The sequence below is a fragment of the Bufo gargarizans genome, chromosome 8 (assembly GCF_014858855.1).
Source record: "Bufo gargarizans isolate SCDJY-AF-19 chromosome 8, ASM1485885v1, whole genome shotgun sequence".
NCBI lineage: Eukaryota > Metazoa > Chordata > Amphibia > Anura > Bufonidae > Bufo > Bufo gargarizans.
Window position 1 is genome coordinate 115,747,129 of NC_058087.1, and position 22,017 is coordinate 115,769,145.

The window sequence follows — 22,017 nt, forward strand, 5'->3', positions numbered from 1 at the left end:
AGATAGCCACACTACACCCAGAATTGTTGATGGTCTGTCGCTATTGTGCTGTGTTTTCCAATGTCTTCTGGTCTTCACTCTGTGATTAATCAAATCTTATAAGAAAACAATATACATGTTATAATCATACAGTCATTTTGTTAAAAGCTGGATTCCCACATTACACTGCTTGGGAAAGAAGAAAGAAAATTATTGAACAAATCTTCGTCTTGTATAATATATTACACATCACTTACTCTGCATGATTCCCTCCCCCCTTTTTTTCTTTGCCTGCTTCTCTTATCTCAGGAATGTTTCTGTGTGAAGGCAGGGGGAAGTGAGTCTCTGTAGCTTACACTGGATACAATACTTCCATTAACTGACTATCTTTTACTGCTGAAATCTCCAATGCTAGTGCTAGGATCTTCCCTATTTAAACACACACATATTTCTGATTGCAGACACTGGGGCACTTTCTTTCTTGCTAGTGCCATCAATTATCATCCTGACACTGCTCTGTTTTCTCACTCATTAGAACCCCCCTCAACATCACAGGAGTTCTGATGCCCACAGTCTGTAAGCTCTAACTTCACAGATTCTTACAGATTTTCATCTCTGTTGCCAGCCGGGCGACCTGCTGTCTGGGGCCAAACTTTCTCTAACATTCTTTTTCACATTTTAACTTTCAATTCTCCATTAATATCATAATCTCCCTCTTCCCTCGCTACTAGCTAGGGGCTGTATTTTCTTCTTCTTCATAATACTATGTCACTACCAGAGCTTTGAGACGTTCTCACAGCTCTGTTTCTCCACCCCTGTGATGATGTCACTACTAGAGCTTGGAGGAGTTCCCTCTGCCCTGTTTCTCCGCCACTGTGATGAGGTCTTTACTTTCTGTTTCCTTCCTCCCAGCTGTCCCTCCTGTGTTTGATTTCGCTGCCTTTAAATCACCCCTCCTCCTTTGTAGAGGTGCGGATTATACTTTTCATTTGAGCTGTATCTCTCGCTTGAGTATCTTCACCTGTGTGATATCTTTTCACTGGATCTGTGTTCTGTTGAAGCAAGTACTTCGGATATTGTCTGCTGACTTTGGATCTGCTTTCACTGCAGCTGTAGCTCCTTCAGTTAAGTGTTCAGACATTGTGTGTTTCTGTTTCTTTGCTGACTGGATCCGAGGCGACCCCGGTTCCGTCCATATACTGAGCAGGGCACCGGTGGCCGTGCCCCTTCCACTATTGTAGGGGTTTCAGTGGTCATCAGCCTTAGGTACGCGGGCATGTCTCGATCCACCATATGGATCCGGACATGTGCTTAGCAGCTTAGGGAGAGCTTTTAGGGTTTGACAGGGGTCACCCTTTATCCTCCCTAGTTTGGGTCCGGTCAGTTGCTATTCACTGTGTAGGCTCTTGTTGCTCACTTACAGCCGTGACATTCTGGGACTGACCCATTTAAACAGCAGTATTTCAGACTGACACACACAAAACAGAGGAGTAAAGAGGCACCTTTAACCCTTTCCTCCACAGACAAAGGATTCACCCTGTATTGTCAGAATGGGGTGGCTCTACTGATCAATGAGGATGGAATGGTGCTCAATATCTCAGTGTGAACTCCACACACCAAAAGGTTACTACAAAAAGATAGTCAAGAAAGATATGGCACTCATATATCCGGGAGACTGCTCAAACATTTGATTTTATTATATTCAAATACTGCAGGTCAAAAATTACTAAAAATCATACATCTAAAATCAACATACAAGATGCATAAATTGTAGTAGAAATACACAATAAAACCATTAAAAAGTCACTAAAATGACGATTATTATGTTAAAGGCTGAGGAATAGGGTATTCGTTGAACCTATGTGCCTAGCAGCAAATGTAGTCAGGTCATCGAATAAAGGTGATCGTTCAGGCTGGGTATCGATCAGGCCATCACCATATATTCGATAGCCAAAAATTTAATAACCGCAATTCACAATATACTCTGGTTAACAGATATAATAGTCATTCAAACCAGAATCTCGATTGGATGGTCACCAAATATTCGGCATTAGTAGTCGCCATTAAACATGTTGGAATGCATTTATATAATTTTCACAGATAGCAGGATGTGGTTTCAGTTTGATTATTGGCTGTGAGTTGCAAGTGTTGTATCGATCCAACACTATATATTTGGTCGGCTCACAAAGTCAATATTTGGTTATAGAAACACTGTATCAATTTCACAGATTAACTTGAATAATTCGGGATTCCAGCTCTCTGGTGGCATCCCACCTCTTTATGAGCTGTACTACTCCCTTACCTCCAAAGCGCAAAAAAAGGCTTTCCTCTGGTCTCTGCTGTTTCAGTTTCCCTTGTGCTCAAATCCTGTGTTGCTCCAATTAAGGTGGAGTGGAACAGTGTGGCTCCAGGGAATTCTTTAGCAGGCACGGGGCAATCTGTTCTCAGCCAGCAGATAAGAGAGGTGCAGATCCTGATGGTCTGTAGTGTATGCAGAAATGGTGGTATTAGAGGGTCCAAATTTCTCCCAGACGCGTTTCGAAGTCTTATGGGTTCTGACTTCTTCCTCAGTGGATTCACCCTCCCCTCTGGTTGGCTCAAATCTGACTATCACGTCTGACTAGTCAGCTGGAACTCCCCGCACGTCTTCACCTGCTCCAGGGGTCAGGCGGGCTCCGCACGCATCTTGATGGGGGTCAGGTCAGGTGGAGAATATCTCCGCAGTCTTCCCTTCTAAGAGTCATGAGCCTCCACCGTCTTCCTGGGGGTTTGGTCAGGTGGATAATATCTCCGCAGTCTTCCCTTCTAAGGGTCATGAGCCTCCACCGTCTTCCTGGCCAGGTCAGCTGGAGTTTACTTTGTCCCACACCTCGGCGCTACAGCGCCCCCTTCCAAACCATGGGGTTACTGTCCCCTCCTTTTGTTTGTGGTCTTACTGTCCATGCTCAATTCACTCCTCGGACCATACTGACACATATAAACACATATACACACCAGAGTGATCTATCAATTCAGATTATGGTTCTATGGACCCCAGGCTTTCAGCATATTAGCCGACTAGCAGCACCACCTCACAGCAGACTAAGCCAATATGAAGTGACAAACTAAATATCAGAAAGGCGGGTAAGAGTATTCTTACCGTTCTATTAAAGCCGGCCATCTCCTCTCTGCCTTTCGTCAAGTCCTGGGGCCTCTTGTGTGTCGGCTGTTGATGCTCCCTTCACCTTGGGGTCCCTTTGTGGTCGCCATTTGTTAAAGCAGCCCTAAATTAGATCATTTGAGATACACTCTTGTGCTCCAAATCAATGTACCCCCAGGGGGTTAATATCCACGCGTGGTTGAGAGACTGGACACTGACACAGAAGCTGGTCAAAGCAATCTCTAACTTTTATTACATGGGTAAGCGGTATATGCATCTTCAGAAGAGGGCAGTCCTCTCTGAGGCTTAAGCATTGTTTCATTGGTCAAAAAGGAAAAAGAGATAAGAGAAACAGAGATAACATACTAACATCTGCGCAGTAAGTACCACTTTGGAATGTGAACTAATGTAAACATCTAAGTGTCTGCCATCTTATAATGGTGGACAGTCTAACAATAATACTGCATACGTCATATGCAACACTTCAAAGAGGTGCTTCTCTATAGGCAGTGAATAATATGTATATATCATCAACCCATATGATTGGACTATGCATTCCTCCACACTCTATATACCTCCCTTGGGACATCTGTAGAAAGTTGAGAAACCAGACGCTGCACACAGCACAGCATTTTGCCCCCCCTCTCTTCTCCAGTCTTGAAACAAAGAGAGAGGTGGGAGGCACTTGAAGGAGAAACAGTTAACACATTACAATCCTAGATATACAAAAATATAGAATAAAATTCACACATCTTTAACATCTGGAACGCATAGACATCACCAGACGCTGGGTTTCATCCCTGGTGATGCTCTGCCAGGCCTCTACTGCAACTGTCTTCAGTTCCCGCTTGTTCTTGGGGCATTTTCCCTTCAGTTTTGAATTCAGCAAGTGAAATGCATGCTCAATCGGATTTAGGTCAGGTGACTGACTTGGCCATTGCATAACATTCCACTTCTTTCCCTTAAAAAACTCTTTGGTTGCTTTTGCAGTATGCTTTGGATCATTGTCCATCTGCACTGTGAAGCACCATCCAATGAGTTCTGAAGCATTTGGCTGAATATGAGCAGATAATATTGCCCGAAACACTTCAGAATTCATCCTGCTGCTTTTGTCAGCAGTCACATCATCAATAAATACAAGAGAACCAGTTCCATTGGCAGCCATTCATGCCCACACCATGACACTACCACCACCATGCTTCACTAATGAGGTGGTATGCTTAGGACCATGAGCAGTTCCTTTCCTTCTCCATACTCTTCTCTTCCCATCACTCTGGTACAAATTGATCTTGGTCTCATCTGTCCATAGGATGTTGTTCCAGAACTGAGAAGGCTTTTTCAGATGTCATTTGGCAAACTCTAATCTGGCCTTCCTGTTTTTGATGCTCACCAATGGTTTACATCTTGTGGTGAACCCTCTGTATTCACTCTGGTGAAGTCTTCTCTTGATTGTTGACTTTAACACACATACACCTACCTCCTGGAGAGTGTGATCTGGCCAACTGTTGTGAAGGGTGTTTTCTTCACCGGGGAAAGAATTATTCGGTCATCCACCACAGTTTTTTTCCGTGGTCTTCCGGGTCTTTTTGTGTTGCTGAGCTCACCAGTGCATTCCTTCTTTTTAAGAATGTTCCAAACTGTTGTTTTGGCCATGCCTTTTTTCTATCTCTATGATTGGTTTGTTTTGTTTTTTCAGCCTAATGATGGCTTTCTTCACTGATAGTGACAGCTCTTTAGATCTCATCTTGAGAGTTGACAGCAACAGATTCCAAATGCAAATAGCACACTTGAAATAACCTCTGGACCTTTTATCTGCTCATTGTAATTGGGATAATGAGGGAATAACACACACCGGGCCACGGAACAGCTGAGATGCCAATTGTCCCATTACTTTTTGTACCTTAACAAGTGGGAGGCACATATGCAAACTGTTGTAATTCCTACTTCTTTCACCTGATTTGGATGTAAATACCCTCAAATTAAAGCTGACAGTCTGCAGTTAAAGCACATCTTGTTTGTTTCATTTCAGATCCATTGTGGTGGTGTGTAGAGCCAAAAATGTTACAATTGTGTTTATTAGTATTTTACATAATTCGTCATGAACTAATAAAAACTCTTCCGATTCGTTTTGTAGATAAACTTTTGTTAAATCCGTAAAAATTTATATTAATTTAGAATCAATGCACTAATCCATAGGCAAGACCCTTCTAAATAAGGTTGTTACTCCCCTTTAGCTAGAGGAGAGAGGCTATATGACAAGAATTTGGAGGAAAAACATTTCAGGCGTTTGCTGTATTGGTGTGCTACTGTATTTCCTGGAAAAACTATTCTGGGAAAACTGATATGGTTTAAGATCTTTTTACATTTCAGTGGGGAAATAAATCCTGCAACATTCCATGATCAGTAGGTATACAGTAGGTGAGGCGATTGCATAGTAATTTGGGAATCCAGTGATGTGGAGCTTACTCTCATGGTGTTTCATGTGTTCACTGACCCCTTGTATCGCCTCATAGAGAGGTGTTATAGGTTGGATGGCCTGTGCATATTAAGATATAGGAGTCATTTACTATCCAGAAATACGCCTATATAAGGTGTATTTCTGGTGCCCATTAATAATAAAGTCAACACTCATTTTTTCATCACTAGGTACGATTGTTGGGAATTAACTCTTTTTTTTCAACATTAGTAGCATTTTCACAATCCAAACATAGTGTAAATAAATTGGTACGTAGGAGAAGCGTCAAGGAAAGAATGTCTTTTTCCCTGTGCAAGGTCCAATAAACAGGTGATTTGCCTTTCCAAGAGAGACACAAATCAGGGTTCTTGTAAGAACATTTTACCCAGATATAGTAGTTCAAATTACATATTTAGATAATGAAGATAACACACCTGTCACAGTTCTACAAGTCCTCTGACTTGTCTTTGAAATCTGTTCAGATGTTGAAAGATTATTAAGGCTTTTCATACAGTATTTACATGAGCACTTTAAGTCTGCATTTTTTTTTGCTTGTTAGTGTTATCTGTACAAGCACTGTATTAATAAAGCCTCCAAGTGTTTGTAAAATAGTGGAAGGAGGACCTTTAATACCTCTCAGTCAGCCACCAGAGTTGCCCGGGGGGGCGGGGTGATTGATTGAGGTTGAGATATTTAAGTAATTTCTCCTATTACTAGTTATGGAGAATTATAACTTGTCTTATAAGAATTATATCTTATTTGCATAAATTATGTTATGAATTTAATTCTGTCAGCTGTTCTCCCAGTGTGCATACCTCACTGATCGAATTGGTATGTGATTCAATAGTTTTTCCCCATTTTATTTCTGTACTGTTTGCATATCTGAATGTTCCTTTTTGTCATCTTTGTGTAACATTTTAGCACTGTACCTTTTTGCATATTAAATCTTACATTTAAGAAGTTCCTTAATGCTCAAAAAGTACCATCACCCTCTAAGTACTGCTTTGCTGTCTTACCATCGATAGTTGGTGTGCTAGAGGTTTGCCTATTCTCTGGTAGTACACATTGTCTGCCTGTGAGTGCTTGTGATTTTGTAAATAGGAGTCCCGTAACCATACTGACCAGTGGCGGCAGCGTGGTGTATTGATGTGTGTACAGTGCTCATTTTAGGACATGGTCAGATATCATAGTATCAAAAAAATGACAATGTGACACCTGACTCTGACACCTGACCCTGACTCTCACATCTGACTCTATAATCTGAGCTTGACTTATGCTCTTCATAGGTCAGGGTCAAAGTGAGAATGAGTTATAGATATACTATTTATTTGTATGCTAAATCACACAACCAAAGTATGTCTATTGCTGAGCTTATAGCTCTGTGCCTAAAATGCTGTAAGCTAACACATTACTGTGTTATATGAGCGCATAGCTCAGTGGTAAAGCAATTGCCTCATACCCAATGTTTCTGTGTTCAAAACCCCTTTTAGCCACTTAATTTTTTTCTAGATTTTATTAAGCCCTAGATAGGAGGCAAATATAAATGATGTGTGACGCTGATGTGTGACACTGATATCTGACTTCCTTCACTTGTCAGTGTCACAAAGGATTTTAGGTTTACTGTGGTTTTGTATGCTACATCACATAGATGAACAAAAATCCAAAGCTCATACAAGGCAAGCTGATAGTTCAGTGGTAATGTGGTTGCTCCATGTCCAGGCTTTCTGTGTTCAAAACCCCTTTCAGCCTCTAAAAAAATGTATACATTTTATTAAGCCCTAGATAAGAGGCAAATTTAAATGATGTGTGATGCTGATATCCGACTTCCTTCACTTGTCAGTGTCACAAAGGATTTTAGGTTTACGGTGGTTTTGTATGCTACATCACATAGATGAACAAAAATGCAAAGCTCATACAAGGCAAGCTGGTAGCTCAGTGGTAATGCTGTTGCCCCATGCCCAGGCTTTCTAAAAAAAAAGTGTCACAAAGGATTTTAGGTTTACTGTGTTTTTTGCTATGCTACATCTCATAGATCAAAAAAATCACCAACTTTGCTGTCTAAAACTATAGCTCATTGGTAAGACACTTGCTTTGCATGTAGTGTTCATGGGTTCAAAATCCCTTTCAGGCTTTTAATAAAATTAATATTTTACATTTTATTGAGCTCTAGATCAGAGACAAATCCAAGTGGTGTGCGATGTAAGTAGTTTAATAATCATATAATAAGTCATTAACCCGTAGGATACCAGCACTGCACATGTATGTCGCTGGAAACACGGTCACAAATCCCAGCGCCATACAGGAGTTACTCCCTCCCATTCAGCTGCAGGGGTCCGGCAGTCACTGATAATTGGACCCCTGCTATATGCACCGGCATTGGTGAAAACAATGATGCCGGCTCATTAACCCTTGCACTGCCGCGGTCAGCGCTGACCGCTGCACGTGCGGTATCCTGCAGGGTGCAGGTTGTCCATCGGGTACCCGTGGTGCTGTGAACTCAGCCTGCTGTCTAGCCCTGTCAGTCAATGGGGGAGTGTGCAGAGCACAAGGGGTGTTACAGAGCATTGCCCAAAATATTCAGCCCCGCCTCTGAGTGCTCAAATCATTTATTTGTATATGAATAAAAACGCAGATATATCTGCAGCTATTTATCATAGATAATCAGCATAATGAACCATACCAAGCAGTATGTATGGTCTAATAGGGTTGATTCTGGTGACAGAGCCTCTTTAACCTCTTACGGACACAGGGCGCATCTGTACGTCCTGATGTCCGAGTCCTCAAGGACACAGGGCGTACAGGTACACCACATATGTATTTCCGATCACTGCTGTGCGGCTGGTGGTGATCGTAATGGTGTGCCTGCTGAAATCATTCAGAAGGCACCCTGTGAAAATGCCGAGGGGGGTCCTGTGATCCCCCCATATCGGCAATCGCTGCTAACCGCAGGTCAATTCAGAGCTGAGGTTTGCATCATTTCCGGGTTATTCGGGTCTCTGGTGACCCGATGACCCGGAATAGGAGGGTGATCGGTGGTGTAATATGTACCACCAATCACCCTCCGTAGATCCTGTGAGGTGGCGGTGATAGTGGGTTAGGATGAGGATGAGGATCACCTGTGATTGGCTGGACAGACTGACCTGTGTAAGCAAGGAGAGAGGAGCCCTGTGTCAGTCCCTCTGCATCCCACACGATCCATCGCCATCCGTAGCCCCTTAGACCCCATAACGTGCCATCTGGCATATAAACATTTAGGGAGAGCTTTATGTTAGGCAGGGATAGTGAAAAAAAAAAAGTTTTTTTGTGTGTGCAGCACCCGGATCTGAGGGTGTCTGGGTCCACAGCACCCTGTGCGACCCCCGTCCCCCCAGGGGAGTTTCAGCTGCCCCCCCCCCACATATTTTGGGGCTCAAGCAAATTTTTTTCCTTTTTGTTGGTGCACTGACTGTGGCCGGCACTCTTAGCCTTAAAAGAGTGCATCGCCCACCCCACCACTAATCAGCTTGCTACCGCTGATCAGCAAGTTTTTGGGGTGTGAGCAATTTTTCCGGCCCACCAGGCAACTTCACCTGAGCCCCCTACCGGTGAACTTGGCTGGAATACCCCAGAGTATTTTGAGCCCTTGATTCCTGACTTTGTTGGCCAACCAGGAATCCAGATTCGCACAGTGGGCTTCACTGAATATGACTTTTTACGTTTTTTTTTCATATTACACCACGAGTACCCTCCTATTCCGGGTCACCGGAGACCCGAATAACCCGGAAATGCTGCAAACCGCAGCTCTGAATTGACCTGCGGTTAGCAGCGATTGCCGATACGGAGGGGTCACAGGACCCCCTCGGCATTGTCACAAGGTGCCTTCTGAATGATTTCAGCAGGCACACCATTCCGATCACCACCCACCGCGCAGAGGTGATCGGAAATACATAGGTACACCCTGTGTCCTTAAGGACTCGGCATCAGTGCGTACAGGTGCGCCCTGTGTCTGTAAGAGGTTAAAGAGTCTCTGTCACCAGAATCAACCCTATTAGACCATACATACTTCCTGGTAGGACTCATTATGTTGATTATGATAAATAGCTGCAGAGATACCTGTGTTTTTATTCATATGCAAATAAACAATTCGAGCACTCAGAGGCGGGCCGAATATTCTGAGCAATGCTTTGTAACACCCCCTGTGCTCTGCACCCCCCCTCCCCCCATTGACTGACAGGGCTAGCCAGTAGGCTGACGTCACAGCACCATGGCGACCCGATGGACACCCTGCACATGGCAGGATAACGCACGTGCAGCGGTCAGCGCTGACCGCGGCAGTGCAAGGGTTAATGAGCCGGCATCATTGTTTTCACCAATGCTGGTGCATACAGCAGGGGTCCAATTATCAGTGACTGCCGGACCCCTGCAGCTGATCGGGAGGGAGTAGCTCCTGTGGCCTGGATGGCGCTGGGATTTATGACCGTGTTTCCAGCGACATACATGTACAGGGCTGGTATCCTACGGGTTAATTACATATTTATTATAGTATATGCTATTAAAGAGAAAAAAAAATTATTTCTGGGGACTTCAACATGCAAAGCCATTAATGTAACCTCCAAGCTATAACATTACTACATAGGGACATTACCACATGGTTTGTCCATACTTAGAAGCTATCACATAGTACTGCGATCTGTATGATCATATATTGTGTCTGGCTATCAGCTATGCACTCATATAACACTGTAATGTATTAGCTTACAGCATTTTAGGCACAGAGCTATAAGCTCAGCAATAGATGCACTTTGGTTGTGTGATTTAGCATGCAAATACATAGTATATCTATAACTCATTCTCACTTTGACCCTGACCTATGAAGAGCTTAAGTCAAACTCAGATGTGAGAGTCAGGTGTCAGGGTCAGGTGTCACATTGGCATTATTTTGATACTTTACTATGATTTCTGACAATGTCCTAAAATGAACACTGTATGTGTGGATGTCTTTGGGGGTCATTGAACTCCTTGGTGGCTTAATGTATTAGGCAAGTGTGAAAGTGAAGAACACCCTTACATTCACATCCAAGGTCACTGGTGCAGTAAATGCCAAAGTGCCCCCTCTTGGCCTGTCATGTGGCATGTCTGTTAGTTGTGACATGGAGAATAAATTCACACTTCAGAATAGATGGTATTGGACACAGCGGCCTGCAATCGGAGTTCTAAAATTTGTTTGGGTAGTAGGAGGTCTAATCTATCCTAACACCAGTTCCCCACCCCCTTCCCCCTAGGTTTAGTTGCACTGAGTCATACTTCTTCTTATTTTTAGGTAATACGATTATAGCCATATATCATTACAGTGATGCAAGTCTCATTGGAAAAATTGTGAAGAGAACAAAGCTATGATTAAATAGCCTTTCATTTCTACAACTAATATAATTCTTCTTTAAAATGTCATGATTCTTACCTCTGAACTTTGGCCAGCTGCTTTTAACTTTGTGCTCAGGAACATCAAACCTTATGTAAGATCCTCTTGATAAATCTGATTGCAGTTCCAAGCTGTTTTCTGTTGAAGCACACCTATTTTCCTTAAAGTATACAAGAAAGAAAATATATAAGCAGTAGCAAATAATAGTGGTACAAGAATATTGATTGGTGTCCCCTATTCCGACTAGTGCCAATTTGTGCATAGCAGAATACTTTGGGCATTTTTTTTAAAGCAACCTGAAATTCCAAATTATTTAAAAATTATGGACCGCCAACATTTTTTACAGACAAATTGGAAAACCATAATAAATTATAAAGATTATATGTAATGCATGTCTATATCTCAATATAATAAGAATTAATTACCAGTATTAACTGGGAACTGTAAAATAATAATAATTACCAACAAAATAACCTCCGACCAGCCTAAAAAAAATCTTGGACATAAAAATATTTTTCACTGGACTGTAATTTATGAATGGTTGGCAACCCTGGATGCATTCCGTTACTAATCTGAACAACAGGCAGTGCAGGGGCGAATCTGAGACTTATGACAAGTTCACATCTGTGTTGCATACTCCATTCGTGGTCTCTGTTGCAGATTGGTGCATGCAAGAATTTTTGTCCAGTAAAAAACAGGATTCCAAGCAGAAATTTAAAGAAGACCTGTCAGCACCCATGACATGCCTGTTTTAACAGCTATATGCATCCTCCACGGAATAACAATTCTGGAGCATCTATTTTTATATGCTGTGCTATTCCTTTATTATTTCTACTGGAAGTTACGAATGAATTGCTAGCAATCTGCAGTAAGGGTACAGAGAGGTGTTAACCAGTTAGGAGTGTGTACCTGCACAGTCTAACAATGGCAGCACTGACTGGATAGAATGAGAGTGTGCAGATTGTGGGCAGGGTAAGCGGACACAGTACAGAGACACAAAACAGTTCTTAAACGCAAGTTCAGTGTTTATTCACACAAACAAAAACAAAAGTCACCTTAGGTTTTAAGTCTTGGTGCTCAATTCACACCATGCTGGGGGCACCGCAGAAAAGGGACCTGCTGACCTGTACTCCCAGACAAACTGCAAGTCGACATCCAGCCACAGGCCTCACATACCCTACTACTGTCCAGCTGGCCTTTTAAGACAGTCTGCTGTCAGCATGGTCCGGACTGGCAAATGAGATCCGGTCCAGTTCTTGACCCCACCTGGGTGTCAATCAGTCCAGCAGCACAAGCTGTGAGGAAAATACCTTTCTTTCAACACCAGACCTTTCACTGTCACATACCCCCCCTTCCTTTGTTTAACCTTGTGGGGGTGAACACTTGCCAAACCGTGAACCCAGGACAGTGCATCCATGTTTCCATTTAAACGGCCTGCTCTGTGCTGCACTGTGAACTTGAAGTTATGTAATAACAAGAACCATCTGTTGACACGGGCATTCCTCTCTTTAGCTTGACTAATCCACTTGAGAGAGGAGTAGTCAGTCACCAGGCAGAACTTGCTCCCCAACAGATAATAGCGGAGTGACTCGAGTGCCCATTTAATGGCCAGGCACTCTCTCTCCACTATGCTGTATCTGGTTTCAGCAGGGGTGAGTTTTCGGCTCAGGAAAACAATGGGATGCTCCTCCCCATTGATTTCCTGAGATAGTACAGCTCAATGGCCTACTTCGGAGGCATCGGTCTGTACCAAAAAACTCCCTCTTGAAGTCGGGCGTCACCAAAACCGGTGACCTGCACGGGGCCAACTTGAAAGCAGAAAAAGGATCTTCTGCCTGGTCATTCCAGTGACCTATTATGGACTTCTGTCCCTTCAAGAGCCCTGTCAATGTAGCTGCTAAGGTAGCAAAGTTGGGAACAAACCTCATGTAATACCCCACCATCCCCAGGAACGACTTTATTTGCCTGGTGGTGACAGGTCGTGGCCAACTCCGTATTGCCTCTATCTTGCTCATATGAGGTTTGATGACTCCGCACCCAATGACATGACCTAGGTATTGTGTCTCCTCCAACACTATGGCACATTTTTATTGGGTTATCGGTTAGCCCAGCCCTTCGGAGGGAGTCCACTACAGCCTGTACTTTTGCCAGTTGACTCTCCCAGTCAGTACTATAAACGACAATATTGTCGAGGTAAGCCGAGACATAGCAATGATGCGGACGAAGCACAATGTTCATTAACCGCTGGAAAGTGGCAGGAGCACCATGCAGGCGAAAGGGTAACACCTTATACTGATATAGACCCTCAGGTGTGATAAAGGCAGTTTTCTCTGGGGCAGCCTCCGTTAAGGGCACTTGCCAGTACCCTTTTGTGAAGTCCAAGACATAAAAATACTGCGCCTGCCCTAATCGCTTGATTAACTCATCCACCCGTGGCATGAGATACATATCAAATTTAGAGACCTCATTCAGTTTACGAAAATCGTTACAGAACTGTAACGCCCCATCCAGCCTAGGTATCAGGACTATTGGGCTTGCCCACTCACTCTTGGGCTCCTCAATAATATCTAGTGGCAGCATAAGCTGTACTTCCTCTGAGATGGCTTGTCGCTGAGCCTTGGGCACCCGGTATGGCTTTAACCAGACTTTCACATGGGGCTCTGGGACAATACCATGGTGGATTACCACAGGGCCGGGAACAACGGGAAGTCTCTTCTTAGTATTAACTCATAGTGCAGGTTCGTGGCCACTGCCACCTCATGGATCCGCCTGCCAGCAACTGTGTTTACAGCCACCAGAGCGGTGGGGTAGTCTTTTAAGTCTCCATGTATACATAAAATGCTGACTTTCTGATCAGTAAACTCAGTGGGTTGCACCAGGGTTGCCCTCACAAGGGTCACCAGACTCCCTGAGTCCAGCAGAGCCACCGCTAGAGTGACTCCTACTTCCACCTGACACAAATGTTTGTTATCGAGAGTCTCTGGGGTGCCTGTTGCACACACCTTTCTGGCATACAGTGACTGTCGGTATCCAAAGTTTGTGTCCATGGGGGCGTGGCCTGGCGTGCTGGAGAGTGGCTGCATGAAACTAAGCTCCTCCGGGAAATAATTAATCTATAGTCATATAAGGCTCTAGACATTGACATCCAGCCTGATTTTGGCCTCCAAATAACACCAGTGGCTGGCCCAAGAAGAAATTCGGGCGAACACGCAAGTTGTGGCCTACCACCCGACTCAAGCCCCAGCCTTAAGTATTGGAGCCTCCAACATTTGTATCGGAGACCAAGCGAATGCTCTGACGAGGCTGAAAACAGCAAGCAAACCCAATCAATGGTTTCACTCCTGTTACTCCGCTTCCAAGACCAGGGGAGTAACCATTGCTATCAAAAAAATCGCTCCCTTTCACCATGACAGCTAGTCTTACTGACAATGAAGGTAGATTTCTGTTTCTGAAAGGCCAGATTGCCAACACACCAGTTACATTTACAGGCATATACACTCCAAACGTGCATCAAGTGCCATGGCTAAAAGAGGCGCTTAAACTCCTTGAATCCTTTCAGGAAGGAGTTTGGATTTTGGGAGGGGATTTTAACATCACTTTAGACCCTCTATTGGATTCTTCCAACCCGAATCTCCATATCTCTTATAGGAAACTGAGGGCATAAAAAACTGCTCTGTCATCCTGCAGACTTATAGACACCTGGAGAACAAATAACCCACATGGCAGGGACTACACATATCACTCAGAATCTAACAATTCCTTTAAAAGATTATAGTACATTGCCATCTCAGACCATGCCCCTGTCTCACTGGCCATAATTATAGAATCCTTTCCCGCCCCCTCTTTTACATGGCGACTCAATGAGACGACTCTCCAAGACCCGTCACACAAAGTCTGTATCAAGACCTTACTGAACAACAATTTCAAGCAAAACACACCCATGACTACACCTCAACCTATAATATGGGAAGCCCATAAAACCGTAGTGCGTGGAGATCTGATCTCACTATGCTCCTACTGTACCTCAAAAAATGTAAGAATAAAGAAATGGAAACTACCCTTAAAAGAATAGAAACCTTAGAAAAACAGCATAAAAGAACGCTGGCCACCGCCACAAAAGCAGAATCAGCTGTCCCGAGAGAGAAACTGTTGCAGCTCCTCAACTTAAAAGCTTCTAAAGCTTATCTTTATACTAAACATAAAATGTATATGCATGGCAACAAGGGTTCCAGACTTATGGCTCTGATGGCCAAAAGAGCTAGGGAACAGACCTTTATTAAATCCATTAGGGCCAATAATGGACAACAGTCCACCAACACAAAAGACATAGCAGAACACTTCAGACAATTCTATAAAGCCTTGTATAATCTGAAGGTTGGAGAATCTAAGGAAGAATCTCATCTTAGACGACAGGATATAAACAACTTCTTACGTACCTTGTCTCTGCCCTCCTTAGATGAATCACAATGCGCCCACTTAGCTACACCTATAACCCTCCCTGAGCTACAATCAGCAGTAAAGGAAACTCCCTCCGGAAAAAGCCCAGGTCTGGATGGACTAACAGCCATATATTACAAATAATTTCAATAAATTCTTCTCCCCCACATGCTCTCCACCTTCAACTCTCTGATTACTGGGAATACATTTCCCCCGCAAACACTAGAAGCACATATCACGATTCTACCCAAAGAAGGGAAAGATCCAGAGCAATGCGGTAGCTACCGTCCGATTTTCCTACTTAACGTAGACATCAAAGTATTTGCTAGAGTCCTAGCAAATCACCTTAATCAATATCTCCCCTCAATAATTAATCCTGAACATGTGGGTTTTGTAAAGACTAGGGAAGGCAAAGACAACACTGTCAGAATTTTGCGTTTGATCCAGCTGGCCAGGCGAAAAAAGCTACCATTAACATTCTTATCTACTGATGTCGAAAAAGCATTCGAATGGGTCGACTGGATCTACATGCAAGCGGTGCTACGCAAATTTGACCTACCCGAGACCTTCCTCAGCTTCATCTCAGCACTGTACTCTTGCCCTTCGACAATGATAAGAGTTAATGGCACTTTGTCCCCCTCTTTCCAAATATCTAACGGAACAAGACAGGGTTGCCCCCTCTCCCTACTCCTCTTTGTGCTCACAATGGAAACCCTCATTCAAGCAATTAGACAACATCCAGAGATAAAGGGGTTCAAAGCAGGAGGCACTCAGCATTACACTGCAGCCTATGTGGATAACTTACTGGTTATCACCTCTAACCCAGAATCCTCCTTCCCCGCTTTGTCCCGTCTTTTCAACCAATTCCACCTACTGTCCAACTTCTGAGGCATTGAACATCACTTGTCCACCCTCCACAATCTCAGCAGTCAAAAAGGTCACATCCTTCCCATGGTCCTCCTCATCCATCAAGTACCTAGGTCTACAGATATCCTCAATACCTGAAAAATGGTACTCACTAAACTATGCACCCTTATTGCAGACGATATAATCCACTCTCAATTCTTGAAAGATCACGTTCATCTCATCGCTCCAACTTGCTTAAAATGATAATTACCCCCAAAATGTCATACCTGATGCAGACACTGCCCATCTATCTTCCTCCCTCCTTCTTCCTTATACTTCAACGATTATTTCTGAAATACATCTGGGACTCATCCCATCACAGAGTAGCGTATAGCACCCTGATCAAGAGAAAGAAGGAGGGAGGGATTGGATTCCCAGATATGCAGGCAATATATAAATTCATACAGGTCATGAGAAGTCTCGATTGGTACAAAAGACCTAGCCCAAAACTGTATGTCCCCATTGAAGAAGAAGCAAACAACTTTTCCCTAACCCAAGCACAAATATCAATTGCAACTCATGCCCCATGACAAAACATAACTTAATAAAAGCCCCTCTGCATCTGTGAAAAAAGCTATCTAAGAATCAAACTTTTTGGCCCAACCCCTCCCCGCTAACAAGCTTGGGAGATTTGCCAGGTCTTCAAGATCCATACTCCTCACACTGGCTCCCGCTACAAAAGAATCTGCGGTGCCATCTCTTAGGTGACATTCTACAAGAAGGTGCATTCCCAGACCGGTGCATTCTGACAGCAGTTAGCTGTCAAAGGATCCATAATAGATGAAATCACATAAAACCATCTATATCTAAACTTTAAAAAGCTGATCAAAATGGGAGATATCACTAGAGAATTAACATAGCTAGAGAAACTAGCGATGTCTCGCCCATGGCTACGGAGAGTTGTGCCGAAAGTCAATGCAGGCCTACGCTCGGACGCCACAGGAGATTATGCATACATACATTTCAGCGTAGGAGAAAGAACTATCTCTCGATCTCACAGAGGCAGATTTTAAACACATATACAGATTCTGCAGGGGACCATCTAATTGCGTTCTGTTACAAGATTCCACATACAAACTAGTAAGTAGGTGGTACAGGACTCCGGTGGCGCTGAATCGCATGAAATTAACAATCCCAGCCAATTGCTGGAGATGCACTAAAAATGCCGGGACATATATCCACCTATGGTGGGAATGCCATGCACTCAAATACTTCTGGACTGGTGTTAAGGAAGTTATTTCTACATGTAAAACTTCTAAAAATGTAGAATGGGGACTATATGTACGTAGCCCTTGCACATTTCACTCGACTGTTATACTCCACTAATTTTATCTTGACAATGCGAAAGATGAAGGTTAAGTATTGATTTAATGGCTTTATTTACATTGTTAGCTGAACCATGCCCACCTCACACAAGATATACAAACCCTTGGGCAAGCCGAGAAGACCATCTTTGACGCATAATTAGGTCAATAAACTGAAGCCCATACCACAGCAGTAAAGCAGCAAGGGGAGATTCAGTGAACCACATTTGCAAATATTGTTAACAGCAAACTTTATTATTTGTTAATTGTAGGGTTGAGCGAACCCGAACTGTAAAGTTCAGTAAAAGTTCGGCTTTTTTATGGTGCTTTTTGAAAGGCTGCAGAGCATCCAATCAACAAGCATTTAACTCTGTGCCATTAGAAGCCATCGCAGCCATGCCTACTAATGGCATGGCTGTTATTGGCCAGTGCAGCATGTGACCCAGCCTCTATATAAGCGGGGGTCATGTAGCGCTGCATGTCACTCTGCTGTTACTAGTGTAGGGAGAGGATGCTGCTGCTGTGAGGGAGAGAATAGGAAAGAATCTTTAATCAGAAGTGCTTGTTAACTCAGTGATCTACCAAGAATTCGTTTTGCGGGTGCAGTGCACAATCTTTTTACCCTGCCTTGAACCCAGTGACACAAAAAATAACTTTTATCTGTCTGTTAGTTAGGTGGGCGGTGGTGGCAATTTTATGGAAAGTCAGTGCACCAGCACAGCATATGTGCTTTTGCGACATTCAAATCCAAGCTTAAAATACAGCAAAAATTTTCAGAGTTTTAAAAAACACCCTTTTTGGGCAAAATACTCACTTTTACAGCCCTTGCTGCATCTGTCAGTGTGAAATTCAAGTGTTATATACTGCTGTCATATTCTGTTAGTTAAAAAAAAAAACATTTTGTGCAAAGTATTTAATATTGCAGCCTTTGCTGCATCTGTGATTGTTAAAAACAAGCTTGAAATACTTCAATAATTTCTGGGTTTTAAAAAGCACCCATTTTTGGCAATACCCTCCTTCTGGGGCCTCTGCCGCATTCGTCAGTGTGCAATTTAAGCTATGAATATACAGCTATAATTTTCTGGGTTTTAAAAAACACCCTTTTTGGGCGAAATACGCAATTTTACAGCCCTTGCTGCTTTTGTACGTGTGAAATTTAAGCATTATGTACTGCTGTCATATTCTGTTATTAAAAAAACACCCATTTGGGGCAAAATACTCAATTTAAGGCCTTGTCTGCATCTGTCAGTGTGAAATGTAAGTGTTATATACTGCTGTCATATTCTGTTATTAAAAAACACCTTTTTTGGGCAAAGTACTTAATATTGCAGCATTTGCTGCATCTATGATTGTTAAAAACAAGCTTGAAATACTTCAATAATTTTCAGGGTTTTAAGATACACCAATTTTTTGCAATACACTCCATCTGGGGCCTTTGCCGCATTAGTCATTGTGCAATGTGCTAGAAATACAGCTATAATTTTCTGAATAAAAAAACACACCCTTTTTAGGCAAATACTCAATTTTATAGCCCTTGCTGCATCTGTACGTGTTAAATTCAAGAGTTATATACTGCTGTCATATTCTGTTATTAAAAAAACACCCTTTTTGGGCAAAATACTCCTTGTCTGAATCTGTCAGCGTGAAATTCAAGCGTTATATACTGCTGTCATGTTCTGTTATAAAAAAATATAAATTGGGGGCAAAATACTTAATTTGCGGCCTTGTCTGCATCTGTCAGTGGGAGATAAATGCTTTAGATACTGCTGTGCTATTTTGGTATGAAAAAATCACAGATTTTGGGCAAATTACTTAATTTGCAGCCTTGTCTGCATCTGTACATGTGAAATTCAAGCGTTATATACTGCTGTCATATTCTGTTTTTCAAAAAACACCCTTTTTTGGGCAAAATTATTAATTTGCAGCCTTTGCTGCATTTGTCAATGTGAGATACACCCTTTAGATACTGTTGTTCTATTATGCTATTAATAAAACACCTATTTAGGGCTAAAATCTTAATTTTGCAGCCTTTGCTGCACCTTTAATTGTAAAATACACCCTTTAGATACCGTTGTTCTATTCTGTTATTAAAAAACACCCATTTTGGGCAAGATACTGAATTTGAGAAATATGAGGAGAGCGTCAAATAAGGTATGTGGCGCCGGTCGTGGTGCTGCTGGTGGAGCTCCTGTTGCAGGGAGAGGACGTGGTCGATCTGTGCCAGCTACATGCACAAGTAAAACACCTTCCTCAGGTGCGAGTAGGCGACAGAACCTTTAGCGGCATTTGGTAGGGCCTAATGCGGCTCTACGAATGTTGAGGCCAGAACAAGTATAGGCGATAGTAGATTGGGTTGCTGACAGTGCCTCCAGTTCCTTTACATTGTCTCCCACCCAGTCTCGGGCTGAAAGATCAGAGTTGGCACCTGCAGCCTACTGCAGCCATCAGTCTTTCACCTCACCCCCTTGCAAATCAGATAAGCAGTCTGAGCCCCAAGTCATGCAGCAGTCTCTTCTGCTTTTTGATGACTCTGCTAGCAGAGTTTCCCATGGCCATCCACCTAGCCCTGCCCCAGAAGTGGAAGATATTGAGTGCACCAATGCCCAACACAGGTGCCAACTGCTGTGGCTTTCTGCAGTGTGCAGACAGACAAGGAGGGCAAGGGTGAGGACTGGGTGGAAGATGATGTGGAGGACGATGAGGTCCTTGACCCCACATGGAATCAAGGTCATGCAAGTGACCTGTGTAGTTTGGAGGAAGAGGCAGTAGTCGCACAGAGCCACCAACACAGCAGAAGAGGGAGCAGGGTGCAAAAGCGGAGCGGCCTTCTAGACAGTATGCCTGCTACTGCCCACCGCAGCAAGGTACCGAGCACACCAAAGCCAGCTCCAAGGAGTTCCCTGGCATAGCAGTTCTTCAGACAATGTGCTGACGACATGAGTGGTTTGCACGCTGTGAAATCAGAGCCTGAAGCGAGGCATACATGTTCTCAACCTGAGCACAACCTGCATGACCAGGCATCTAAGTGCAAAGCACAAGCTGCAGTGGAGTAGACACCTCAAAAACCAAGAAAGGTCTCTGGCTCCTCCTGCTTTCTCTTCTGCTGCAGTCTCAGCCTTTTCATCCACCTCTGGAGTGACTGTGGCACCTGCCACCCGGCAAACACGGATCTGCCAGCAACACCACAACCTGGGTCACCAAGCATCTCCACAATGTCCCACGGAAGTGTTCAGCTCTCCGACTCCCAAACACTGGAGCTGAAGAGGAAGTATCCCCATACCCACGTGTGATCCCTGGCCCTGAATGCCAGCATTTCAAAATTACTGTCCTTTGAAATGCTGTCATTCCGTCTGGTGGAGACGGAGAGTTTTAGAAGCATTATGGCGGTAGCTGTCCCAAAGTACATTGTGCCCAGCCACCACTACTTTTCCAGGCGTGCCATCTCTTCTCTGAACAACCAAGTGGGGGACAAAATCAGGTGTGCACTGCGCAACGCCATCTGTGGCAAGGTCCACCTAACTACGGATACATGGAACAGTAAGCACGGTCAGGGATGTTATATCTCTATAACAGCACACTGGGTAAATGAAGTGGCGGCTGGGCCTGAGTCGGATAGCAGTTTGGTGAATTTCCTTCCACCACTGAGCGCTGTCAGTGCTGCAGCAAAACTTTGACGTTCCCGCTTATTGCCTCATATGCAACCTGCCCACAAGGTAGAACTCCACCTTGCACATGCTGGCCAGACAGTGCGAGCAGCAGCAGGCGATAGTGGAGTTTCAGCTACAGCACGCATGGGTGAGTCGCTCAGCATCACTTCACCACCAATGACTGGGCCTCCATGCGAGACCTGTGGTACTTGTTGCGCTGTTTCGAGTACTCCACCAACATGGCCAGTGCCGATAACGCCGTTCTCAGCGTTACTATCCCACTTCTATGCCTCCTTGAAAAAACACTGCTGGCGATGATGGAAGAGAATGTGGCACAGGAGGAGGAGGAATATGGATCATTCACAAGTGGCTCCGAGGGTGGGTTCCTGCACCCACAAGCGCCAGGTACACAATTGTCCAGCCAGGGCACAGTTCTGGAGGATGACGAGGTGGAGATTGAGGAGGAACCGTGTTCACAGCAGGGTGGCACCCAAACCAGCTCATGGCCATCACTGGTGCGTGGCTGGGGGGATACAGAGGACACAGACAATACACCTCCCACAGAGAACAGCTTTTCGTTGCCTCTGAGCAGCCTGGCACACATGAGTGATTACATGCTGCAGTGTCTCAACAATGACCGCTGAGTTGCCCACATTCTAACTAGTGCTGATTACTGGGTGGCCGTGCTGCTGGATCCCCGTTACAAGGACAACGTACCATCCTTAATTCCCTCACTGGAGCATGATCGTAAG

General features: G+C 43.9%; 1 protein-coding gene across 1 annotated transcript in view; it reads right to left on the bottom strand.

Annotated features, from left to right (window-relative positions):
• The window catches only part of SLC29A4 (solute carrier family 29 member 4), an 889,038-nt gene that overhangs the window by 118,460 nt on the left and 748,561 nt on the right, over positions 1-22,017 (bottom strand). Inside the window, exon 14 of the mRNA XM_044304489.1 lies at positions 11,011-11,075. Within this exon, the coding sequence (XP_044160424.1) occupies positions 11,011-11,075 (65 nt within the window). The remainder of the gene's footprint in view (positions 1-11,010; positions 11,076-22,017) is intronic.